Source organism: Neltuma alba, unplaced genomic scaffold, assembly GCF_004799145.2.
Source record: "Neltuma alba isolate B1F8T4 unplaced genomic scaffold, ASM479914v2 tig00006651_pilon, whole genome shotgun sequence".
Taxonomy (NCBI): Eukaryota; Viridiplantae; Streptophyta; class Magnoliopsida; order Fabales; family Fabaceae; genus Neltuma; species Neltuma alba.
Genome location: NW_021634529.1, coordinates 111,045 through 134,034, shown reverse-complemented (window position 1 = coordinate 134,034; position 22,990 = coordinate 111,045). Strand labels below are relative to the sequence as shown.

General features: G+C 33.1%; 2 protein-coding genes across 2 annotated transcripts; both read right to left on the bottom strand.

The window, feature by feature from the left end:
* Positions 1-4,901: 4,901 nt before the first annotated feature.
* On the bottom strand, positions 4,902-5,753 carry LOC114750796 (uncharacterized). The gene has a single exon (XM_028939399.1). The coding sequence runs from the start codon at positions 5,751-5,753 to the stop codon at positions 4,902-4,904; it is 852 nt and encodes a 283-aa protein (XP_028795232.1).
* Positions 5,754-18,069: 12,316 nt separating this feature from the next.
* LOC114750795 (late embryogenesis abundant protein 7-like) lies at positions 18,070-18,845 on the bottom strand. The gene is made up of 3 exons (XM_028939398.1): positions 18,798-18,845; positions 18,294-18,449; positions 18,070-18,150 (listed from the first exon to the last, which is right to left on the bottom strand). Exons 1-3 carry the CDS (start codon positions 18,843-18,845, stop codon positions 18,070-18,072), a joined length of 285 nt encoding a protein of 94 aa, XP_028795231.1.
* Positions 18,846-22,990: the final 4,145 nt, after the last annotated feature.

Genomic DNA, 22,990 nt, shown 5'->3' with positions numbered 1-22,990 from the left:
AATAATTTCAGAAATATTAGTCCAAACAAAGTCAGACCTCAATTCAAGAGATGTTCTGATTGAGTCTACTTAACTACTTGACCTTCTGTCTACTTTATTATTCACATTCTCAGGGTCAAAATTGAAGGGATGTGACAATATCCTTCTATTATAATTGTTAATTCAAACATCAAGCTGTAGCTCAAATGGTTGAGTTATGGTGAATTATGGAGTTTGATTCCTTACATCTCCATATTTTTCTTTTTTTTTATTCTTATCTATATTATTTGAGAGTTTAATTGCCTCTCTGAAGTTACAATTATTTAAGGAAAAAAAAAACATACATATTGTTCTTATAAAGTCATAGGCAATTAAAATTAATGTCTCTCAAGTAACATATTTATTAATCTTTGATAATAAAGATATTTACAATGCCAATTCAAACATTAAATTGGGATGTAGCTCAAATGATTGGGTTATGATGAAAAAGGGGTTCGATTCCCTGCATCTCCACATTTTCCTTTTTTTTTTTTTTTTCATTCTTAATGATGTTCCCTGAGAGTTTGATTATCTCTCTCAAATTACAATTATTTAAGGAAAAAAATCTATATTTTTTCTCATAAAGTCATGGGCAATTAAGATCAACATCTCTCAAGTAACATATCTATTAATTTTTGATACAAACATATTCTTAATGTCAATTAAAATATGGAATGGGGATGTAGCACAAATGGTTGAGTTATGATGAATTACGGGGTTTGATTCCTTGCATCTTATATATATATATATTATATTATATATTTTCTATTCTTATCTATATCATTCGAGAGTTTGATGATCTCTCTCAAATTAATATTATTTAAGAACAAAATCATATATATTATTTTCATAGAATCAAAGGCAATTAAGATCAACGTCTCTCAAGTAACATAGTTATTAATTTTTGATACAAACATATTTATTATATACTTGCCAATTTATGTGTCAAAATGAGACGTAGCTCAAATGATAAAGTCATATCTTTCTTCTTTTTTCCTTTTTTAAAACCACCAGCAGAAATTTCTTAATGCCTCTTAAGTTCTTGACTTTAAATCTTTTAGGGATTCTCTAGTCTCTACTGTCTAGAATGTAGCTCAAATGTTTTAGCTATGATGAATTACAGGGTTCTACTCCTTGCGCCTCTACGTTTTTTCTTTCTTTATTTTTTTTTTTTCATTCTTTTCCACATTATTTGAGAGTTTCATTATCTCTCTTAGATTATAGTTGTTTAAGAAAAAATACATATTTTTTCATAAAGTCATGGGCAATTAAAACATCAAAAGGGGATGCAGCTCAAATGGTTGAGTTATAATGAATTACGGGGTTTGATTCCTTGCATATCCACATTTTTCTTTTTCTGAGAGTTTGATTATCTTCCTCAAATTATAATGATTTATGAAAAAAATCATACATATTATTTTCATAAAGTCCTAGACTCCGAGGCAATTAAGATTAATGTCTCTCAAGTAACATATTTATTAATTTTTGATACAAACATATGTATTATATACTTGACAATTTGTATATCAAATCGAGACGTAACTCAAATGATAGAGCCATATCTTCCCTCTTTTTCCTTTTTGAAACCACCAGCTGAAATTTCTTAGCACCTTTTAGATTTTTAACTTCAAATCTTTTAGGGAATCTCTAGTTTCTACAGTCTATATTTTATTGTCTACATAGTGTTAGTATATCCTTCTATTATAATTGTCGGTTCAAACATCAAATGGGGATGGAGCTCATATGTTTTATTTATGATGAATTACAGCGTTCAATTCCCCACATCTCCATATTTTTGTTTTTTTAATTTTTATCTATGTTATTTGAGAGTTTGATTATGTCTCCCAAATTACAATTATTTAAGTTAAAAACCACTTTTTTTTATAAAGTCATGGGCAGTTAAGATCAACGTCTCTCAAGTAACATATTTATTAATTTTTTATGCAAACCTATTTATAATGTCAATTTGAACATCAAATGGGCTCAAGTGGTTGAGCTATGATGAATGACGGGGCTCGACTCGCGCATCTCAACATTTTTTTTTGATGGGAAAAAGGGTTTAGCCCAAAGGCTAACCAGCAACACTGGATCACGTAGACGTAATTGTTCCGGACCTCAGTAAATACTGATAGATCAACAGTCATCGAGCTCACAAACTTGGCCCATGTGTCAGCATCATGATTCTCATCTCTTCCGCAGACAATAAGGTCGACTACCCACTCCCTTTTCAGCATTTGTTGTGCCTCCATGACTATACCAACGTCAGGGTGCTGTTCCTCCACCCCTATAGCGACAGCATTAACAGCTTCAGTGCAATCACTTTCCACAATGACTTCTCGGAAACCCTGTTCCCATGCAACCTCCAAAGCCCATAAGATTGCCCAGATCTCAGTGGTAAGACTCAAACCATGAGTGGGGCGGAATAGGAATCCGCACAGGACCCTGCCACTATGATCTCTCACCAGACCTCCACAACCTCGAGTCCTCTTCCTAACATGGAACGAACCATCCACGTTAAACTTGATGGTTCCTATTTACGGTGGTTCCCATTGTGCACGTTGGGCAGGCCGTGAAGCATCCAGCTTTACTTGACCCCAAAGAAGATAAGCCCTTGAACGAGCGAGTATGTCTTGGGGGTCTGAATTCACTCCATTAAAATCTTGTCATTTTGTTCGAGCCACAGTTCCGACATATGATGGCAAACCATTGTTTCCAAGCAAGGTTTTCCACCGAGGCTGTGACACATATTCTTCTGCGTACCCAGTCAACCACCTCATCAATGTGAACGAACCGGCTCCTCCATCTCCTCGGTACACATATTCTCCAAACCGCAGAGGCAATATTACAATCATGTAGAACATGCAACGTCGTTTCTATCTGAGTGCCACAAATCTCGTAGCACCCTGTGTTATGTAGACCTTTCTTAAAGCGTGAAAGGCTTGTTAGTAACTTGTTTCGGGCTACCAACCAGAGGAACGTGAGACATCTCTGAGGAATCTTAATCTTCCATAAGTGCCTCCAAAACGACCATGATGCGTGGTCCTCATTTGAACACAAGCTATAAGCCGATCTTAGAGAAAAATTACCATCCGTGGAGGCAATCCAGACAAGAATATCGCATCCCTCGCGATTCGGTCTTCTTGATTCACTAAAGAGGCGTAAGGCTGAGTGAGGAAGATAGGATTGGAATTTCTCCCACTCCCAACCACCTGAATCTAAGACAACGTCGGTCATTCTCCAATTCTTTGCCTCCTTTGGGATTTCACAAACCGCAAGGTCCGCAAGCCTGACATCGTGTGAGAGCCAAGAGTCAGACTAAAAACTCACACGGTTCCTGTGCCCAGTTTAAGTCTCACATTTTGACTCACTTTATCCCAGTTGCTACAAATCCCCGCCCAAGTTCGGGAGCTGTTCCTTCTCTTCTCCACTCTAGGAATAAAATCACCACCGCACTTATACTTCTCCCTCAGAAACCTGACCCAAAGCGCTTCCCGTCTTTTGACCAGTCCCCAACCAAGTTTAATCATATAGGCCGAGTTTTGCCTCCTTGCCGACCGGAGCCCCAAGCCCCGTTCAGTTTTCTTCCTACACACATCTTCCCAAGATACCAAATGAGGTTTCTGCGTGTGGTTTATATTATCCCACAGGAAGTTACGACAATGTTTGTTAATCTCGTTGCAAGTGTAAGCTGGTAGTGGTGTAGTCTGCATGGCATAGTTTGGGATTACTGAAACCACTGAAGAGACTAAGGTCTGCCTGGTTGCAAAGGATAATGAGTTCACTTTCCAGCCCGAGAGTCTGGCATCCATCTTATCTAAGATAAAGTCAAACGTGTTCTTTGAGATCCTATCGTGAAAAATAGGCATTCCAAGGTACCGACCCAGATTGGATGTAGTCTGAAACCCCAGGAAATCACTGATCTCTCACCTTCTAGTATGGTGAACACTGTCTGAGGAGAAAATTCTGGTTTTAGCTGCGTTGACCTTTTGCCCCGAAATCAAACAAAAGTCATCTAGCGTTGCTTTAATAAGTCCAGCCTGTTCTAAGTCTGCCTCAACAAAAAGGAGGATATCATCTGCAAAAAATAAATGGGAAATAGCTGTTCCTCTTTTGCATAATTTAAAAGGCCGCCACTCTCCATTCTCCACTTCTCTCTGGATGAGATGGCCCAATCTTTCCATTGCAATGACAAACAGATAGGGTGAGAGAGGGTCTCTTTGACGTATACCTCTTGATGGATAAAATTTCTTCTTTCTCGCCCGTTCACCATTCCAAAGTAGGCTCATAGAGGGACTGGAAACACATGCTTCAATAAGTTTAACAATAAGGTCTAGAAGATAGAGTTCCCGAAGGCAAGCGAGCACAAAACTCCATTTAATACGGTCATAGGCCTTCTCCAAGTCAATTTTTATAGCCATAAACCCCCTTCTCGGTCTCTTGCTTCTCATACAATGGATAATTTCCTGTGCAAGGATAATATTGTCCGAACTCTGACATCCTCGAACAAAACTGCATTGATTAGGAGCAATAATCTTGGGCAAAATATCTTTAAGCCGAGTTGTAACTATCTTGGTCACAATTTTATAAATGACATTGCATGAGCTAATGGGGCGAAAATCTTTAATTGTTTGGGGGGAATCAATTTTCGAGATCAACACAATTTGAGTATCGTTAATGAGCTTGACCTTCGAAGGAGAGTTGAAAATTTCTCTAACTTTCTGTATTACTACTGTACCCCTCACCACCTCCCATTGACTTTGAAAAAATAGAGGATTAAAGCCATCAGGACCTAGCGCCTTTAGGGGGCTCATATCGAAAAGAGCTGCCCTGATCTCCTCATATGACACTTGTCTTCCCAATAGGTGTAATTCTCCATCTTCAATCTAAGGAAAGTCAATGTTGAAATTAATCTCAGGGTTGCTTGCATCTTCTTCCGTATATAGTGTTTCGAAAAACTTAGTACCCCACTCCTTGATCTCTTGTGGTTCATATGACCACTCTCCTGATTCCAGTTTGAGAGCTTCAATCTTGTTATGTCGTTGCCTACTACTTGCCAAACTATGAAAGTATTTGGTATTATGATCCCCCTGATGGTACCAGTTACAACGTGACTTTTGTAACCACATAACCTCCTCTTGAGACAAAACCTCTTCGATCTGTGCCCATAATTCTTTCTTGGCTTGGTCAAGCTGTTCAGAGCTCCCACTCATGTCAATCTTGGTGTTCAACTTTTCCAGCCTATGATATAAGTGTTCCTTTCTTCTATTAATATTGCCGAAGACTTGTCTATTCCATTGGAGAAGGTGAGTCTTGAAATCTTCGATATTAACGTTCCAATCCCCTTGTGTCTGCCAATTGTCTTTAACAAAGGACTTGAATTGATCGTGCATGACCCATGGTGCAAAGAAGCGAAAAGGCTGATTTCCCTTCCTCGGCTTGTTCATACCATCTAACGATATTAAGAGTGGACAATGGTCAGATTTGAACATCGGCAAGTGCATGATGGAGGCGTTGGGAAATGCTTGCTGCCATCTGCTATTAACCAAGACGCGATCAATGCAGCTGCTGCTAGAACCTCTACACCATGTATATTTAGGCCCACTAAAGCCTATATCAATCATCTCGCTTTCATTAACCCAACGCCGAAAAGCGGCTTCCGGATTGATGCGCTGTCCTGCCAATAATTTACGATCATCATGCGTAAGAGTAGCATTGAAATCCCCGCTACGGCCCATCTTCCTGAGATGCATTTGTTTAAATCTCCTAAGCCTTGCCAAAGACTTCTGCGCTTCGTAAAAGATGGGTCACCATATACAATGGTAAGTGCCCACTCATCAGTACTACCTCTGTTAACCGTGCCATGTATAAAGTAATCCATCTTAAAATCTATACTGAGCTTCAGTGAGTCTTTCTAGAATAGCCAAATGCCCCCGCTATATCCCCGTGCTTCTACAAGTTCCATGTGTCGCCATCCTAGTCTACGACCTATGGACAGTGCTTTATCAGACTTTTGTCTTGGTTTTAGGAGTGCTATAAGATCCAGTTGATAACAAGACCGAATATCACACAAAAAACGACTAAACGCATTACTTCCCACTCCTCGCGAGTTCCAGATCATTAGTTTACTATCCATATCAATCGTAGGTAATGAGATGATCGCACACGACCAGATATTATTCTGCTTCTTCAGCCATGGGTTCTACCACACCCTCATTCTGCCCAACATTTATGTGGTCCTCTGACAAAGGGTTTGATCTGATAATGAACCTAGCTCCAGTGCTTGCACCTGGGTCTAATAGATCAACTATTTCTGACGTTGTAGTATCCAGCTTTGGCCCGGGATCATTCATGCTTGGACACGTTGACTGCTTCCTGGGTTCATGCAAACGAGAAGGACCCACTCCCACGTTCACTTGATGTCCCGAAGAGTGATTGGTGAGGTTCGCATGACTTACCATTAAGTCCATATTGTTTTTCAGTCATAGGTCTTCCTCCATCGGGCTAACTTTTTCTTTCCTTAATATCACTTCTTTCCCCTTTGAATCAGCTCTGACTATTGGCCCACTCCTGTTGCCATTCAATTGTGCACGTGCCTGCCCCCTTCTACCACGTGATGAATGATCATATGGGATTCTGTTATTTATCATAATCTCATGCGACGTGATTTCCGCATGGCCTACGTTACCCGTAATCTGTTGCTCCTCATCCTCTTCCATACTCAACGCCGTGAATCTGGATCCCTTATTACTTGTGATCTTCTTTTCCTTCGAATCTTGCCACTCATTCCCACTAGTTCCGTGAATGCGATCTGATCGCCGATAATTACGGCGTGACTTCTGGACCATCCAACCACCATACCGGCCATCCCCCTTCTCCGTAGCCGTCGACCCTTCCTCCATGAGATTCACGCCATACTGGTCTGCTCTTTCTGTGCCCTCCATTGTCGTTGAGCTGCAAGGACAGTGGTCTTTATCATGACCATACTTACCGCACCCAAAACAAATCAGATGTAGACCCTCATACATTATCTTCTTCTCTTTTCCGTTTATTAAGATCGCCGGCAGTAGGGGTTTCTGCAGATCAAGCTCGATACACAGCCTCGTGAATCAACCTTTGGAGTGAGAAAGGGTGTTCTTATCTACCCTTAAAATTGTTCCAATTTGACTTCCCACCACATATAAGATTCCCATGTCATAGTAATCCATTGGAAACTTCGGTATACATATCCAGGCCGCAACCTTTGACACCTCCTCTTCGTCTGGATCAAAGTCAGGTTTCCACGGTTGTACATTCAGATAATGTCCCAGAACAAGCCAAGGTCCGCCTGTAAGCGCATATTCGTAGTCATTGGTGTCGGTGAAGTTAACTATGAAGTACCCTGACCCAATCTCTAAGGTTTCAACATCCCTATTGTAGCCCCATAACTTTTGTAGTTTCTGCCCTAGATATTCTTCACGGACCATCCGCCCTAAGAGTCGTACAATCAAGGACAACCTCCATTTTCTGGCTAGTTTCTCCTTGAATTCTAGCATGATTATGACGTTAGGGCCCTTCGTCGTTTGTTCCACCCTGACTTTATTACGCCAACCCTCATCAAACCACCATGCTTCCTCGTCCTCTTCGTCACAGCTTGGCCCGTTGTCTTTAGACGAACAGGCTTGGCGATATGATTTCTTCTGCGGTTCCTCCTCCCCCAGATCCCCTGGTGTATTTACTCCGTCTGAGTATACCTCTTCAACCATCCAGTCCTCCTCATGACGTACCACTGCTCGCTCATTCCCTATCACCAAATCTCCCATTCTGACCTTTTTACGACTCCTCTCCAAGGCATCAGATTCCTCGCTCGACGGCGGAACTGCACCGCCGCCACTCGTGTCTTCCTCCGCTTGTGTCTCCCGTATCTCTCCCATTCTCAAAACACTATGCAAAATTTTTATCTCAACATTTTTTTTCCTTCCATTCTTATCTATATTATTTGAGAGTTCGATTATCTCCTTCAAATTACAAGTTATTTAAGGAAAAAACCATACTTTTTTTTTTCATAAAGTCATGGGGAATTAAGTCAATGCCTCTGAAGTTATATATTTATTAATTTTTGATAGAAACATATTTATTATATAATTGCCAATTTGTATATCGAAATGAAACGTAGCTCAAATGATAGAGTCATATCTTCCTTCCTTTTCCTTTTCGAAACCACCAGTTGAAATCTCCTAGCACAGTTTAGATTTTTAACCTCAAATTTTCAATGAATCTCCAATCTCTATAGGCTAGATTTTATTGTCTACATAGTATTAGTATATCCTTCTATTATAAATGTCAATTTAAACATCAAATAGGGATGCAGCTCACATGTTTTAGTTATGATGATACAGTGTTCAATTCCCTGCATCTCCGTTTTTTTGTGTCATTCTTATCTATATTATTTGAGAGTTTGATTATCTCTCTCAAATTACAATTATTTAAGGAAAAAAAAACACATATTGTTCATATAAAGTCATGGGCCATTAAGATCAATATCTCTCAGGTAACATATTTATTAATTTTTTATGCTAATATATTTATAATGTCAATTTGAACATCAAACGGGTATGTTGCTCAAGTGGTTGAGTTATGATGAATTACGTGGTACGATTCCCTCCATCTCAACATTTTTCTTTTTTTGTTTCCATTCTTATCTATATAATTTGAGAGTTTGATTATCTCATTCAAATTACAACTATTCAAGGAAAAAAAGCATACATATATTTTTTCACAAAGTCATGGGCATTTAAGATCAATGCCTCTCAAGTTACATATTTATTAATTTTTGATACAAACATATTTATTATACACTTGACAATTTATATATCAAAACGAGACGTAGCGGAACCACCAGCTGAAATTTCTTAGCGTCTTGTAGATTTTTAACTTTAAATCTTTCAGGGAATTTCCGGTCCGTACAAGCTGGATCTTATTGTCTACGAAATATTAGTATAACCTTCTATTACAATTGTTAGTTCAGACATCAAATGGGGATGTAACTCATATGTTTTAGTTATGATGAATTACAGTGTTCAATTCCTTACATCTCCACATTTTTCCTTTTTTTTTTTCATTCTTAACTATATTATTTGAGAGCTTGATTATTCTCCCAAATTACAATTATTTAATGAAAAAAACACATTTTTTTAATAAAGTCATGGGCAATTAAGATCAGCATCTCTCAATTAACATATTAATTAATTTTTGATGTAAACATATTTATGATGTCAATTCGAGCATCAAATGGGTATGTTCCTCAAGTGATTGAGTTATGATGAATTACGTGGTTAGATTCCCTGCGTCTCAACATATTTCTTTTCTTCCATTCTTACCTATATAAATTGAGAGTTTGAATATCTCATTCAAATTACAACTATTTAAGGAAAAAAATGTACACATATTTTTTCATAAAGTCATGGGCAATTAAGATCAGCGCCTCTCAAGTTACATATTTATTAATTTTTTTTACAAACATATGTATTATATCCTTGACCATTTGTATATCAAAATGAGATGTAGCTCAATTCATAGAGTCATATCTTCCTTCTTTTGCATTTTCGAAACCACTAGTTGAAATTTCTTAGCTCCTTTTAGATTTTTAACTTTAAATCTTTTAGGGAATCTCCAGTCCCTACAGTCTAGGTTTTATTGTCTACAAAATATTAGTATAACCTTCTATTATAATTATCAGTTCAAAAATTAAATGGCGATGTAGCTCAAAAAACCATACATATATTTTTTTATAAATTCATGAGCAATTAAGATCAACGCCTCTCAATTTACATATTTATTAATTTTTGATACAAACATATTTATTATATACTTGACAATTTGTATATCAAAATGAGACGTGGCTCAATTGATAGAGTCATATATTCTTTTATTTGCATTTTCGAAACCACCAGCTGAAATTTCTTAGCGCTTTTTAGATTTTTAACTTTAAATCTTTTAGGGAATCTCCAGTCCCTACAGTCTAGATTTCATTGTCTACAAAATATTATTATAAGCATCTATTATAATTGTCCGTTCAAACATCAAAGGGCGATGTAGCTCATATGTTTTAGTTACAATGAATTACAGTGTTCAATACCCTACATCTCCACACTTTTGTTTTTTTCATTCTTATCTATATTATTTGAGAATTTGATTATCTCTCCTAAATTACAATTATTTAATGAAAAAAACACATTTTTTTAATAACGTCTTGGGCAATTAAGATCAACATCTCTCAAGTAACATATTAATTAATTTTTGATGTAAACATATTTATGATGTTAATTCGAACATCAAATGGGTATGTTGCTCAAGTGGTTGAGCTACGATGAATTAGGTGGTTAGATTCCCTGCATCTCAACATTTTTCTCTTGCTCCATTCTTATCTATATTATTTGAGAGTTCGATTATCTCCTTCAAATTACAACTATTTAAGGAAAAAACCATACATATATTTTTTCTTAAAGTCATGGGCAGTTAAGATCATCGCCTCTAAAGTTACATATTGATTAATTTTTTTTTTACGAACATATTTATTATATTCTTGACACTTTGTACATCAAAATGAGATGTAGCTCAATTGATTGAGTCATATCTTCCTTCTTTTGCCTTTTCGAAACAACCAGCTGAAATTTCTTAGCACTTTTTAGATTTTTAACTTTAAATCTTTTAGGGAATCTCCAGTCTGTGCAATCTAGATTTTATTGTTGACAAAATATTAGTATAACCTTCTATCATAATTGTCATTTCAAACATCAAATGGGGATGTAGCTCATGTTTTAGTTATGATGAATTACAGTGTTCAATTCCCTACATCTCCACATTTTTCTGTTTTTTCTCTCATACTTATCTATATTTTTTGAGAGTTTGTTTATCTCTCCCAAATTACAATTATTTAAGAAAAAAATACATAGTGTTTTCAAAAAGTCATGAGCATTTAAGATCAACGTTTCTCAACTGACATATTTATTAATTTTTGATGCAACCTTTTTTATAATGTTAATTCAAACATCAAATGAGTATGTAGCTCAAGTGGTTGTGTTATGATGAATTACAGGGTTCGATTCCCTGCATCTCCACATTTTTTTCCCATTCTTATCTATATTATTTGAGAGTTCAACTGTCACCTTTAAGTTACAATTATTTAAGGAAAAAAACCATACATATTTTATCATAAAGTCATGAGTTATTAAGATTAACGCCTCTCAAGTTACATATGTATTAATTTTTGATGCAAATATATTTATTATATGCTTGTCAATTTATATACCAAAATGGAATATAGCTCAAATGCTTGAGTCATCTCTTCCCTCTTTTTCTTTTTCTAAACTGTCGACCCAAATTTCATTGCGCCTTTTAGATTTTTAACTTTAAATCTTATAGGGATTTTCGACTCTCTTTAGTCTACATTTTATTGTCTGCAAAGTATTAGTATATCCTTCTACTGTATTGTCAATTCAAACATCATGGGGATGTAGCTCGAGTTGTTGAGTTTTGATGAATTACAGGGTTCGATTCCCCACATCTCCGTATTTTTCCCCCTATTCTTATCTATATTATTTAAGAGTTTGATTATCTCTCCCAAGTTACAATTTATTAAGGGAAAAAGCATGCATATTCTTTTCATAAAGTCTTGGGCAATTAGGATCAACGTATCTCAAGTATTATATTTATTAATTTTTTATACAAGCATATTTATAATGTCAATTCATACATGGGATGCAGCTCAAATGGTTGAGTTATGATGAATTACATTGTTATTCCCTCTATATCCACATTTTTCTGTTTCTTTTCTCCATTCTTATCTATGTTATTTGATTGCTTGATTATCTCTCTCAAATTACAATTATTTAAGAAAAAAGCCATACATAATTTTCTGATAAAGTCATAGGCAATTAAGATCAATGTCTTTCAAGGAACATATTCATTAATTTTTTATGCAAACATATTTATTATATACTTGTCAATTTATATATCAAAATGAGATGTACCTCAAATGATAAAGTCATGTCTTTACTCTTTTCATCAAGTCATGGGCAATGAAGATTAAAGTCTCTCAAGTAAAATATTTATTAATTTTTGATGCAAACATAATTATAATGCCAATTCGAACGTCAAAGGGGATGTAGCTCAAATGGTTGAGTTATGATGAATTATAGGGTTCAATTCCCTCCATCTCCACATTTTTCCTTCCCCCCCCCCCATTTTTATCTATATTATTTGAGAGCTTGGTTATCTCTCTCAAATTACAATTATTTAAGAAATGAACCATACGTATTTTTTTAATAAAGTCATGGGCAATTAAGATCAACATGTCTCAAGTTACATATGTATTAATGTTTGATGCAAACATATTTATTATATAGTTGCCAATGCATATATCAAAATGAGACGCAGCTCAAATGATAGAATCACATATCTTCCCTCTTTTTCCCTTTCGGAACCACCAACCGAAATTTCTTAGCACCTTTTGGATTTTTAACTTTAAATCTTTTGGGGAATCTGTAGTCTCTATGGTTTAGTCATCTAGATTTTATTGTCTACACAATATTAGTATATCCTTCTATTATAATTGTCAATTCAAACATCAAATGGGGACACAGCTCAAGTGGTTGAGTTATGATGAATAATGGAGTTTGATTCCTTGCATCACCACATTTTTCTTTTTCATTTTTTCATTCTTATCTATATTATTTGAGAGTTTGATTATCTCTCTCAAGTTACAATTATTTAAGGGAAAACAACATACTTATTTTTTTTTCACAAACTTCTCTCAAGTAACATATTTTTTAATTTTTAATACAAACATATTTATAACGTAAATTCAACATTAAATGTGATGTAGCTCAAATGGTTGAGTTATGATGATTTACAGGCTTCATTTCCCTGCATCTCTACATTTTTCTTTTTTTTTTTCCCTCCATTCTGATCTATATTATTTGAGAGTTTGATTATCTCTTTTGAATTACAATTATTTAAGAAAAAAACCTTAAATATTTTTTGTTCATAAAGTCATGGGCAATTAAGATCAACGTCTCTCAAGTTACATATCTATTAATATTTGATACAAACATATTTATTATATACTTGCCAATTTATATATCAAAATGAGACGTAGCTCAAATGATAGAATCATATCTTCCATCTTTTTCCTTTTCAATACCACCAATCGAAATTTCTTAGCACCTTTTAGACTTTTAACTTTAAATCTTATAGGAAATCTCTAATCTCTACAGTCTATATTATCCTTCTATTATAATTGTCAATACAACCATTAATGGCAATATCGCTCAAACTCAAATGGTTGAGTTATGATGAATTATGGATTTTGATTCCCTACATCTCCACATTTATCTTTGTTTTTTTTCCTCATTCTTATCTACATTATTTGAAAGTTTGATTATCTCTCTCAAATTACAATTATTTAAGGGAAAATAAACATACACATTTTTTCATAAGATCATAGGCAATTAAGATCAACGTCTCTCAAGTAACTTTTTTATTAATTTTTAATACAAACATATTGATAATATACTTGCCATTTATATGTCAGATGGATATGTAACTCAAATGATAGAGTCATATCTTCCATATTTTTCCTTTCCAAAAGTAACATCCGAAATTTCTTAGCGCCTTTTAGATTTGATCTTTAAATCTTTTAGGGAATCTCCAGTCTCTACAATTTATGTTTTATTTTCTACATAGTATTAGTATATTATTCTTTCCTTATTTTGAATAAAACAGTAGCACAAAGAATGCCATGAAAAAATGACGGTTCAATCTCAGGCATATGTTTTTATGACAAATATTGTAGTAGAGTACCACTGTAATAATGGTGGTGGTGGATTTGGTTTTGTGGGTTTTCCTGCATCTCATAATTTATCAAATCTTTTAGGTTTCAAAGAGTTATGATATCCTCTCATACAAATTATCAAAAGGATTTTACATTGCCCACCTGCTATTTATTATTAGCTACAAGGATGAAAACAAGTCTAAAAGAAGGAAATGAAAGCAAACATAGATGAAGAATAATAAAACAAATTTAAACATTTTCTTACCATACTTGTCTAATCGTGATTCTCAAAAAAATCAACCACCTCCAAGTGTCCCATAGCATCAACGCCATTAACATTATCTAGTTTATGGGCATCATTCTTGTATGGAAAATTTGCCTCAACATAATCAGTTTGAAAAGTCAAATTTACTTCCAAATTATTTGAAGTTTTTTTTATAGAGCCTTCATAAAGTTTTGCTAGATGCTTAGGCATGCGATGGGTGTGCGTGACCAATGCCCTTTCATACCGACACTTGTGACAATAACAACTTTTGAAGGGCCATTCTTATTTTTTTTCCCCGTTGTGTTTCTTTTTCTTGTACATATTAGGATTATAGTTGTTACTTCTATCACCATGATAATGGTAATTAATTCATCCTCTTCTACGACCACCATAACCATGACCGCGTCCACGAACATGGTAATCATTGGATATAGTCGACACATCACTTCAAGGAATGGAGCTAATTGAGTGGGACAAATCTCATTATTTTGTTTAGCCATAATAAGGCATCAAATCAATTCAGAATATTTTTTAAAACCCATTTCACAATATTAATGCTATAGAAGCTAGCACATTTAAAGCATGAAAAGTTAAAATGGCTTTCCTAACAAGTCATTGTCAGTTATTTTCTCATCACATAATTTTAATTGAGAACTTATTTTAAAATTTGCTAAATTATATTCAGTTACATTATTAAAATCTTATAGACTCAAATACATCTATTCATAACGAGCTCTAGGCAAAATTATCATCTTCTGATAATCATACCTTTCATTCAAATTATTCTACAACTCTAATGGATCTTTCAACGTTAGATATACAACCTTTAGCCTTTCATACAAATGTTGGTGAAGGAAAATTATGCCCTTAGCCTTGTCTTGACTAATTACTTCATTTCTAGGTAAAATAACATTTCTTAGACCCTTGACATCCATGTAGATTTCAGCATATAAAACCCAAGATAAATAATTTTCTCTCATAAGGTTCATAAACTTGATTTTGGTAAGACTTTCCATGAATAAAACTAAAATAATGACAACAATTAGAATTAAGATAAAATTGATAAACAATAAAACATAATGAATAAAAATATTTGTATTTAGAAGCCACTCAAATGAATTATACCATCAAAATTCAAAAATTATAAGAACATGAAGAATAATACATAAACACATTTGAAGATAGACAAGGTGTGGGACTTAAGGAATGATGGAAGGAAATAAAAAAGAAAAATATATAAAATATAAAAATAAGTAAATAAAAATGAAGTAGAAGAATCCAGATTTCAAATGAACAAATTCAAACTTGATTCAAAAGGTGAACCACAAAGACAATGCATATAGACATATACAAAGGGAGGGGGAAATTATAGTAATATAAATAAATATATAAATATAACAGTAGAGCTGAGTAAATAACATAAATAAATAAACATAAGTCATACATATGTAATGATGTAAAAATTTAAATGAAGACAAAAATAATGCTGCAATGAAATAAATACAAATTCATAATGAAATAAAGACAACAAATAAACCCCTAATTATATAAATCACATCACTAATACATATCATTGTAAATAAACTATACACACAGTATATATATATATATATATATTTATATATAAGCAACATAAATAAATATAAACAAATGCAATGAAAGAAAGGAAAATATGAACAGTATAGTTAGTAATTAATCATCATTAGCTGGCAACATGAATACCAAATGAAAATAATACATAAATTATATCAATTAGAAAACAACATAAATAACATAATATTTCACAATAGGTTAACATGATAAAATGACGTAAAATATAAACAGAATAATAGCATAATATAAAATACAAAGGGAAGAAAAAATGAAATAACATAATGTAAAATAAAATACTTTTTTGGTTCTAAATATAAGACACATTTTGCAGTGTAATTTATATTAAAAAATGTGTCTTATATTTAGTACTGAAAGGAGTAAAAGATAACCATGAATATATAATGTAATAACGAAATTAAAGTGCGTTGAAAAGAACAGAATCATATAAAACAACAACATAATATAAAGTAAATGTGTAGAAAATTAAAATTACACATGATAATTGAAGCTAATAATAGCAAAACAGGAAATTGGGAGAGAAAGCAAGGGAGAATTTCTCATTCACTTATGGGTACCCATGGCTTCTACATAACCTCTATTTATTGGCCTCCAAACATTAAGATCCCGTTTGGTATGAAACATTAAGAATGAGAGGCAAGGATTGTGATTGATATTGAGAAAAACTACTAAAAGAGCATTTAGTATGAATAATTGGTTGTTACATGAGATTTGGCAAATCTATGCAGGTGATATTGGAGAATACCATCTTTCCTTATGGTATTCCTTAATCCCACCTACATAGGTTTGTTCAATCTTATGTAGTAAGCAATTTTTCGTACTAAACACTCTTTTAATATATGTTTTCAATAGAAGTTATAATCCTTATCCTCTATTTTCAATGCTTTGTGTCAAACAAAACCTAATCCTAACCCTAATACTATAATGGAATAAAGAGGAACATAATAGCATTAACCATAAGAAACTCTCTCCAAAGTCATTTAATGAGAATGTTATGAGTTTAGGATATTCAGAGATAAAAAATCCTAAGGTTAGGGGTTATCAACATCCACGTGTACAATAAGAGTTAGGCCCTTGACAGTTGAAAGAACACGACAAATTAAATAAAATAGAACCTCTTAAGTATATAACCTTCCTATTGGTAAGCATACGGTTAAAGGTTGTACGTGGGTTGTGTTCATCTTGGTAGAAGTTTCAAAATACAAAAACCATCAAAATATACCTTTTGCCCATGCATTGCACAGGAGAGAAAACCCTATTTTTAAAAGGGAAAATGACCACACAAAAAAAAAAAAGAAGCTGAAAATTTGTAAATGCCTAATAAGGAATGTCAATAAAAATTTGTTGTCATTTGCAAATTTAATGTTGTCGATACCAAATGAAGTGTTGTTACCAAACCCAATTTGGGATTTAGTAATTTCCAGCTTCTTTTTTGGTCATTTTTTTCTTTCTAAAATAAAATAAGTTATTTGTATTTTTTATATAAACAAGATGTTATTAGTTTTTATCTTTTAGTTACTAAGAAAGCTTCATGCCAATGTATGGATAATAAAAGAAAAATGATTAGTTAGGCTTTCATTGTTAATGTTATTTATACCCAAAAAAATAAAAATCTTGTTATTTTATATTGTTATAGTTATTTATTTGTTATTACTGATAGTATTCTATTGCATACCTTTTAAATACCATTAACTTCTATAAAATAACATCAACCCACAATTCCACATATTGTACTAAATACTATTACATTTTTTTAAAATTATTAAACTAATATTTACTCTCTTTTTTCCCTTTATTAGTTTTTAATGGTATGTTTGGTTCATGAGAAGCGAGAGGAAAGATATATTTGAATAAGTTCAATTTAAAAAAATGAATTCTCATTACTCTTTCCTCTTACATCCTTTTTAGTATTGAAATCTTTTAACCAATTTTACCAAAAAATAATAATAAGAGCCACTTGTCCATCTGTTTTAAATGAACTCAATAAAAACTATACTCTCCTTCAATCCCCTCGAATCAATCAAAAGATTAATAGAAAGGTGGGGAAAAAAAAAACTGCTAGTTACACGCTAATGGACAAAAAATGCTAGATTTTCATTGCTTTTTTCTATTATTCATGACATTTGATCACATATGCCAGCTCTTACATGTTCTACAATAGAAAGATGAAAAAAATTATTACAACTTCACGGGATTTCTTCAGGGAAATCACATAATAAAAGAGCTAAGTTTGCTAATCCCCAATGACTAGGAAAGAGCAATACTTCTTAAAAAAATAAGGACAACAACCATAATAATAGTAGATATAATAAATTTAAGAATCAATAATAATTATTCAATATGGAGATCAAAAGAGGCCTCAATTTCAGTTCTGCTTGTCCATCCCAAGTGTGTGCTTCACAGAATCCACTGCACCTTGAGCCATGTTCTTTACTTGCTCTCCCGTCTGCAAACAATATTATTAAAGAATGAGAAAAAACTGATATCGAGATCCATTAATATAAAATATAAAATCCATAATAAGCTATACTATTACTTTACACATTGCCTAGAAGTGTGTGTGTGTGTGTAGTTTTATAATGAGTTAACCTGTTGGAGAAAGCCGGCAGCTTCCTCCTTGTGAAGCTGAGCTTGGCCTCCAGATGAGTCAGCAGCAGCAGAAGCATGGTCCATGGCTGCAGTTGCTGTGTTCTGTGCGGAACTTGCAGATTGCTTTGCTAAGTCTGCACTTTGGTCTGCCCTCTCCTAATTAATTAACCAACCAAACATTAATTAATATAATTAGGCCTATCTCAAAAATGTTGGTTGATTAATTAAGCTAATTAAGTACAGTAATGGACGTTATTTATTAATTTTGAAGACATAAGAGATGTGTATGAAGATAATTCATTTGGTGTTACTAAAATGTGAAAGAATTTCAGAATGAGAGTTATTATTGATTTGGTGTTACTAAAATGTGAAAGAATTTCAGAATGAGAGTTATTATTGATTTGGTGTTACTAAAATGTGAAAGAATTTCAGAATGAGAGTTATTATTGATGAGGTTTGAAAAAAATGGAAGAAAAAGAAAGTTATTACTGATGAATAATTCACCTGAGATTGGCCATGGAATTGGCCGGCATTGAAGCTTGCACTGGACATGGTTTGTGGATTTGGTGTTTGAAGGACTAAGAGATAAAATGAACAAGAGAGATGAAGATTAACTTTGTGCTGTGGATCTTCTTAGAGGTGTGTGTGTGTGTGTGTGTATATGTGTGTGTGTGTGTGTGTGTATAACCGTGAGAGCTGAAACTGAAAACTTGTGGCTGGAAGAAGCATGGTTTCCACCATTATTGGGAGATTATTTCTGCTCTTGAAAAGGATATTGACTGAATTAATTAGATGGGAGAATGTGAAATCAACCTCTGGCTTGAGAGAATTATGGATCACCATAAGTATATCGCTTATTATATACAAAACAAAATTCTTTGATCAATATCTACTTACTATTTATCAAATGATAATTTTTGTAATTAAGAGTTGAAATCATGATACTAAAATTCAACCGAAGTTGGTATGTTAGATCAATGAACCTATGAATTAGTTCCTAAAATGGTCCAGTTAAGAGTTTTAGACGAATCAACCGAATTAAAATTTAATTTTTTCCTCTTCTTTTTAAGCCTAAAATGACATCATTTTGAGTTTAAAAAGAAAAAGAAATTAGTCGTATTTGTGCTTTAATAACTATGTTTTGTTGGATTATACAGGGCTTATATATAAATGCTTCATTAATTAGTCGTGAATTTGTGTCTTTTTTATTTAAATATTATTTTTTAGGATTATATATGAGTGCTTTAATATATTTGAATTAAATTAATTATTATAATTATGATTAGGTTAATCTCAATTTAACTGTGGTTGAAACAACTAATTCTTCAACCACTGCCTTCATTCATTTAATGATCATTTTGGTTTTCAGTATCTCTGATCTATAAACGAGTTAAATCCTAGTGATGCTCATTAGGGATAAGGCTTACTTCAAAACTTAAAGGCCAATTATTACAAAAATATTTTTCAACTATATTCATCGACAAATTAAATTTATCACATTAATAAGGTGACTTGACCTATGTCAAATTCTACCAATTGTACAAACCTTTTTTTAAGAAAAAAAATAATATGTTCATAGGAAAAAGGGTAAATATACAATTTTACCCATAATCTTGTTTATCAAGTGCACTTATTACCATGATCTTTTTAATGGTGTAATTTTATTCATAATTTTTTAGTGTAATTTTACCCCTCCCAAATATCTGTGGGTTTTGGCCTTTTGGGCACACAAGCAGCAGAATAAATGCAAAACTTTTTTGCCAAAACCCTCCAAGGATCTGTTGGCATTGGTTAAATTAAATAAGAGAAAGGAGACTTCACAAAATTAACTCGAGATTCAATTTTCAGGATTCTTTTTGGTAATGGAGATCCAAGGTGCCGCTCCTGAGACAAACACCCTCTATCGGTACCCGCATGAATAGGAACACGAACAGTGTGCTAGCACCATTCCTCGAATCACAATTGATATGGTTCTTGCTGTCCAAGAAGGTCACACATATTCTTCTTTGTGTGACTCAAGAAAAATTGTTATCCACCATTCTCATAGCTTTTCTCTCTCTCAAGATGGGTTTTGGTGGTTCTCTTGCTCTCAAAGAACCTCTAGTCTCAAAACTCATCAGGTTAGCGTCTCTGATTGTTAGGATAAACCTTAATTTAACTTAAATCTCATATTAAAATTAAATACTACCTCCGGTCTTAATGATAAGACTTTGTTTGTATATTACAAATGAGGTCTTATAATTATGACTAGAGGTAGTAGTAAATTATATAGAATTTTATATATTAAATACATAAAAGTCACCCACCACCATGAGAAGAGAGATATGATATTTATCCTATATAAAAATATCTAATTCAGAATTATGTATATCATATGTATATTAATTTTTATTAATATTTTCATAGGATCTTACCATTCTATTTAATTTTGGATATGCCACTTTCCATATGATCCGAAGAGATCATGTTTCAGAATAAATCTTCTAAAGATTTAGAATCCTAAATTAAACATAATATTATTATTTCTTTTAAATACATTGTTATTTTAAATAATAATAATTATTTAAAATTATTATTTCTAAAGATTTCAGAATAAATTATTATTTCTTTTAAATAATAAAATAATATTATTTTACCATAAATAATATTACATTCTTCTAATCCAAATTTTTCTTATTTTGAAAATAAGAAATTTCCTAAATTAAATTAAATGAGGACATTTTATATTAATAAAATCTGAACACTTTCTACATTCAATGAATCTAGCCATTTAAGTTTGTGTCTGCCTATTCTTGTGTGCAACATGTCGGCTCATATGATGTTTGTAGTGGGTCTAAAATAGTTTTTGGTCCGCAAGTCACAAGTAGCATCTATCGAGACATTATGACTACATAAAGTAGATGAATATCAGTGATAAGATTTAACCTATCTTGTAAACATGTCAAGTCCTTTTTGTCACATAATATTTAGATTGAGCATGAGACATGAAGAAGTCACTCTCATATTACTCAATAAGCTGGCAAAATAAATGAAACTCATTTCATTTGAGACGGCATGCATTTCTTAATCTCACTCATTGAGGGGGCCGAAGATATCTCTCTTGCAATGGGAGGGACAAATTCCATATTGACCATTCACTTTTCTCTGCATAGATCCCAGTATCCCACTATATTCAACCATGAAGTTTATGATCACTCGGTTAAAAGTGATTCTTGATCATGTCAAAACATAGTATTCCTTATGTAGGGATCTATGGTAATCTCAGGTTTAAGGGCCCAATGACATGATTATACTGACATACATTTATGACCTACTCCTGACATACAATTATGACCTAGTCCATGTAGCTATATCATGATGTGTCTCTAACAAGTACCTATGATATTGATTTATATATCCGCACAAGATCATCAATCAAAATCTCATACTAGTCTTTTTTTTCGGACAAAGGACTGAAGGGAAAACCACCTAACACGGGTGGTACCCAAACAATCATCTTCCCTACTTATACACTTTAACACACTCACACACCCATCCGATGTGAGGCTTGAGAGCACCCACAAGATACTAGTCTTAGTTTATTATTATTGTTTCCACGGTAATAACTGAACAGGAGCATTTAGAATAATTCTTTAATTATTCATGGATTCATATTATAAAGAAAACGTGCAATTAAAAGGTATAATAAATAATTTAATAAAACTTCTTTTATTAAATTAAATAAAAATGTCTACATCCGGCCTAAGGCGCAATCCCTAGCAATCCCCCATGGGCACTAGGCCCAATCATGCATATATCTAGTACCCGCGGATCTGGTATGGCATTCACGCTTTGCTTGTGGAAGAGGTTTAGCATGAGGATATGCAACATTATCATCAGTTGTGAAAAAAGGGCAAATTTACATTTTTATGCATATATATATAAACCTTTGTTAAACCAGTTGGCGGGGAAAAAAACTTTGTTGAACCAAAAATTTTAACTATTTTTCATGATAATTTCTACCCATTAATGAATATTGAATTTTAAAATTCTCTTTCAATTTTAAATCCTAATTGATATTAATCGTTTCTGAAAAGTATCATGCTTTCATCATAAATAATGAATGCCAATTTTATGTCATGTACACGCACGCTTGTATTGGTATGGCATTCACGCTTTGCTTGTGGAAGAGGTTTAGTATGAGGATATGCAACATTATCATCAGTTGTGGAAAAAGGGCAAAATTACATTTTTATGCATATATATATATATATATATATATATATATAAACCTTTGTTAAACCAGCTGGCGGGAAAAAAAAACTTTGTTGAACCAAAAATTTTAACTATTTTTCATAATAATTTCTACCCATTAATGAATATTGAATTTTAAAATTCTCTTTCAATTTTAAATCCTAATTGATATTAATCGTTTCTGAAAAGTATCATGCTTTCATCATAAATAATGAATGCCGATTTTATGTCATGTACATGCACGCTTGTATTTTATTTACCTTTTTTGCTACTTCCAATTTTAAATACAGGAACTAGTTTATAGTGTAATTTATACTACAAACTACTTTTAATATTTAATACTGAAGATATCCAATATTATTGTCTAATCTATAAATTTCATTAGTTAAGTTGTATCTAGAATTCAAAAGTATTTTGTGTTGCATTCACTAATTAAATTTTGTTATGAATCAATTAATTACAGA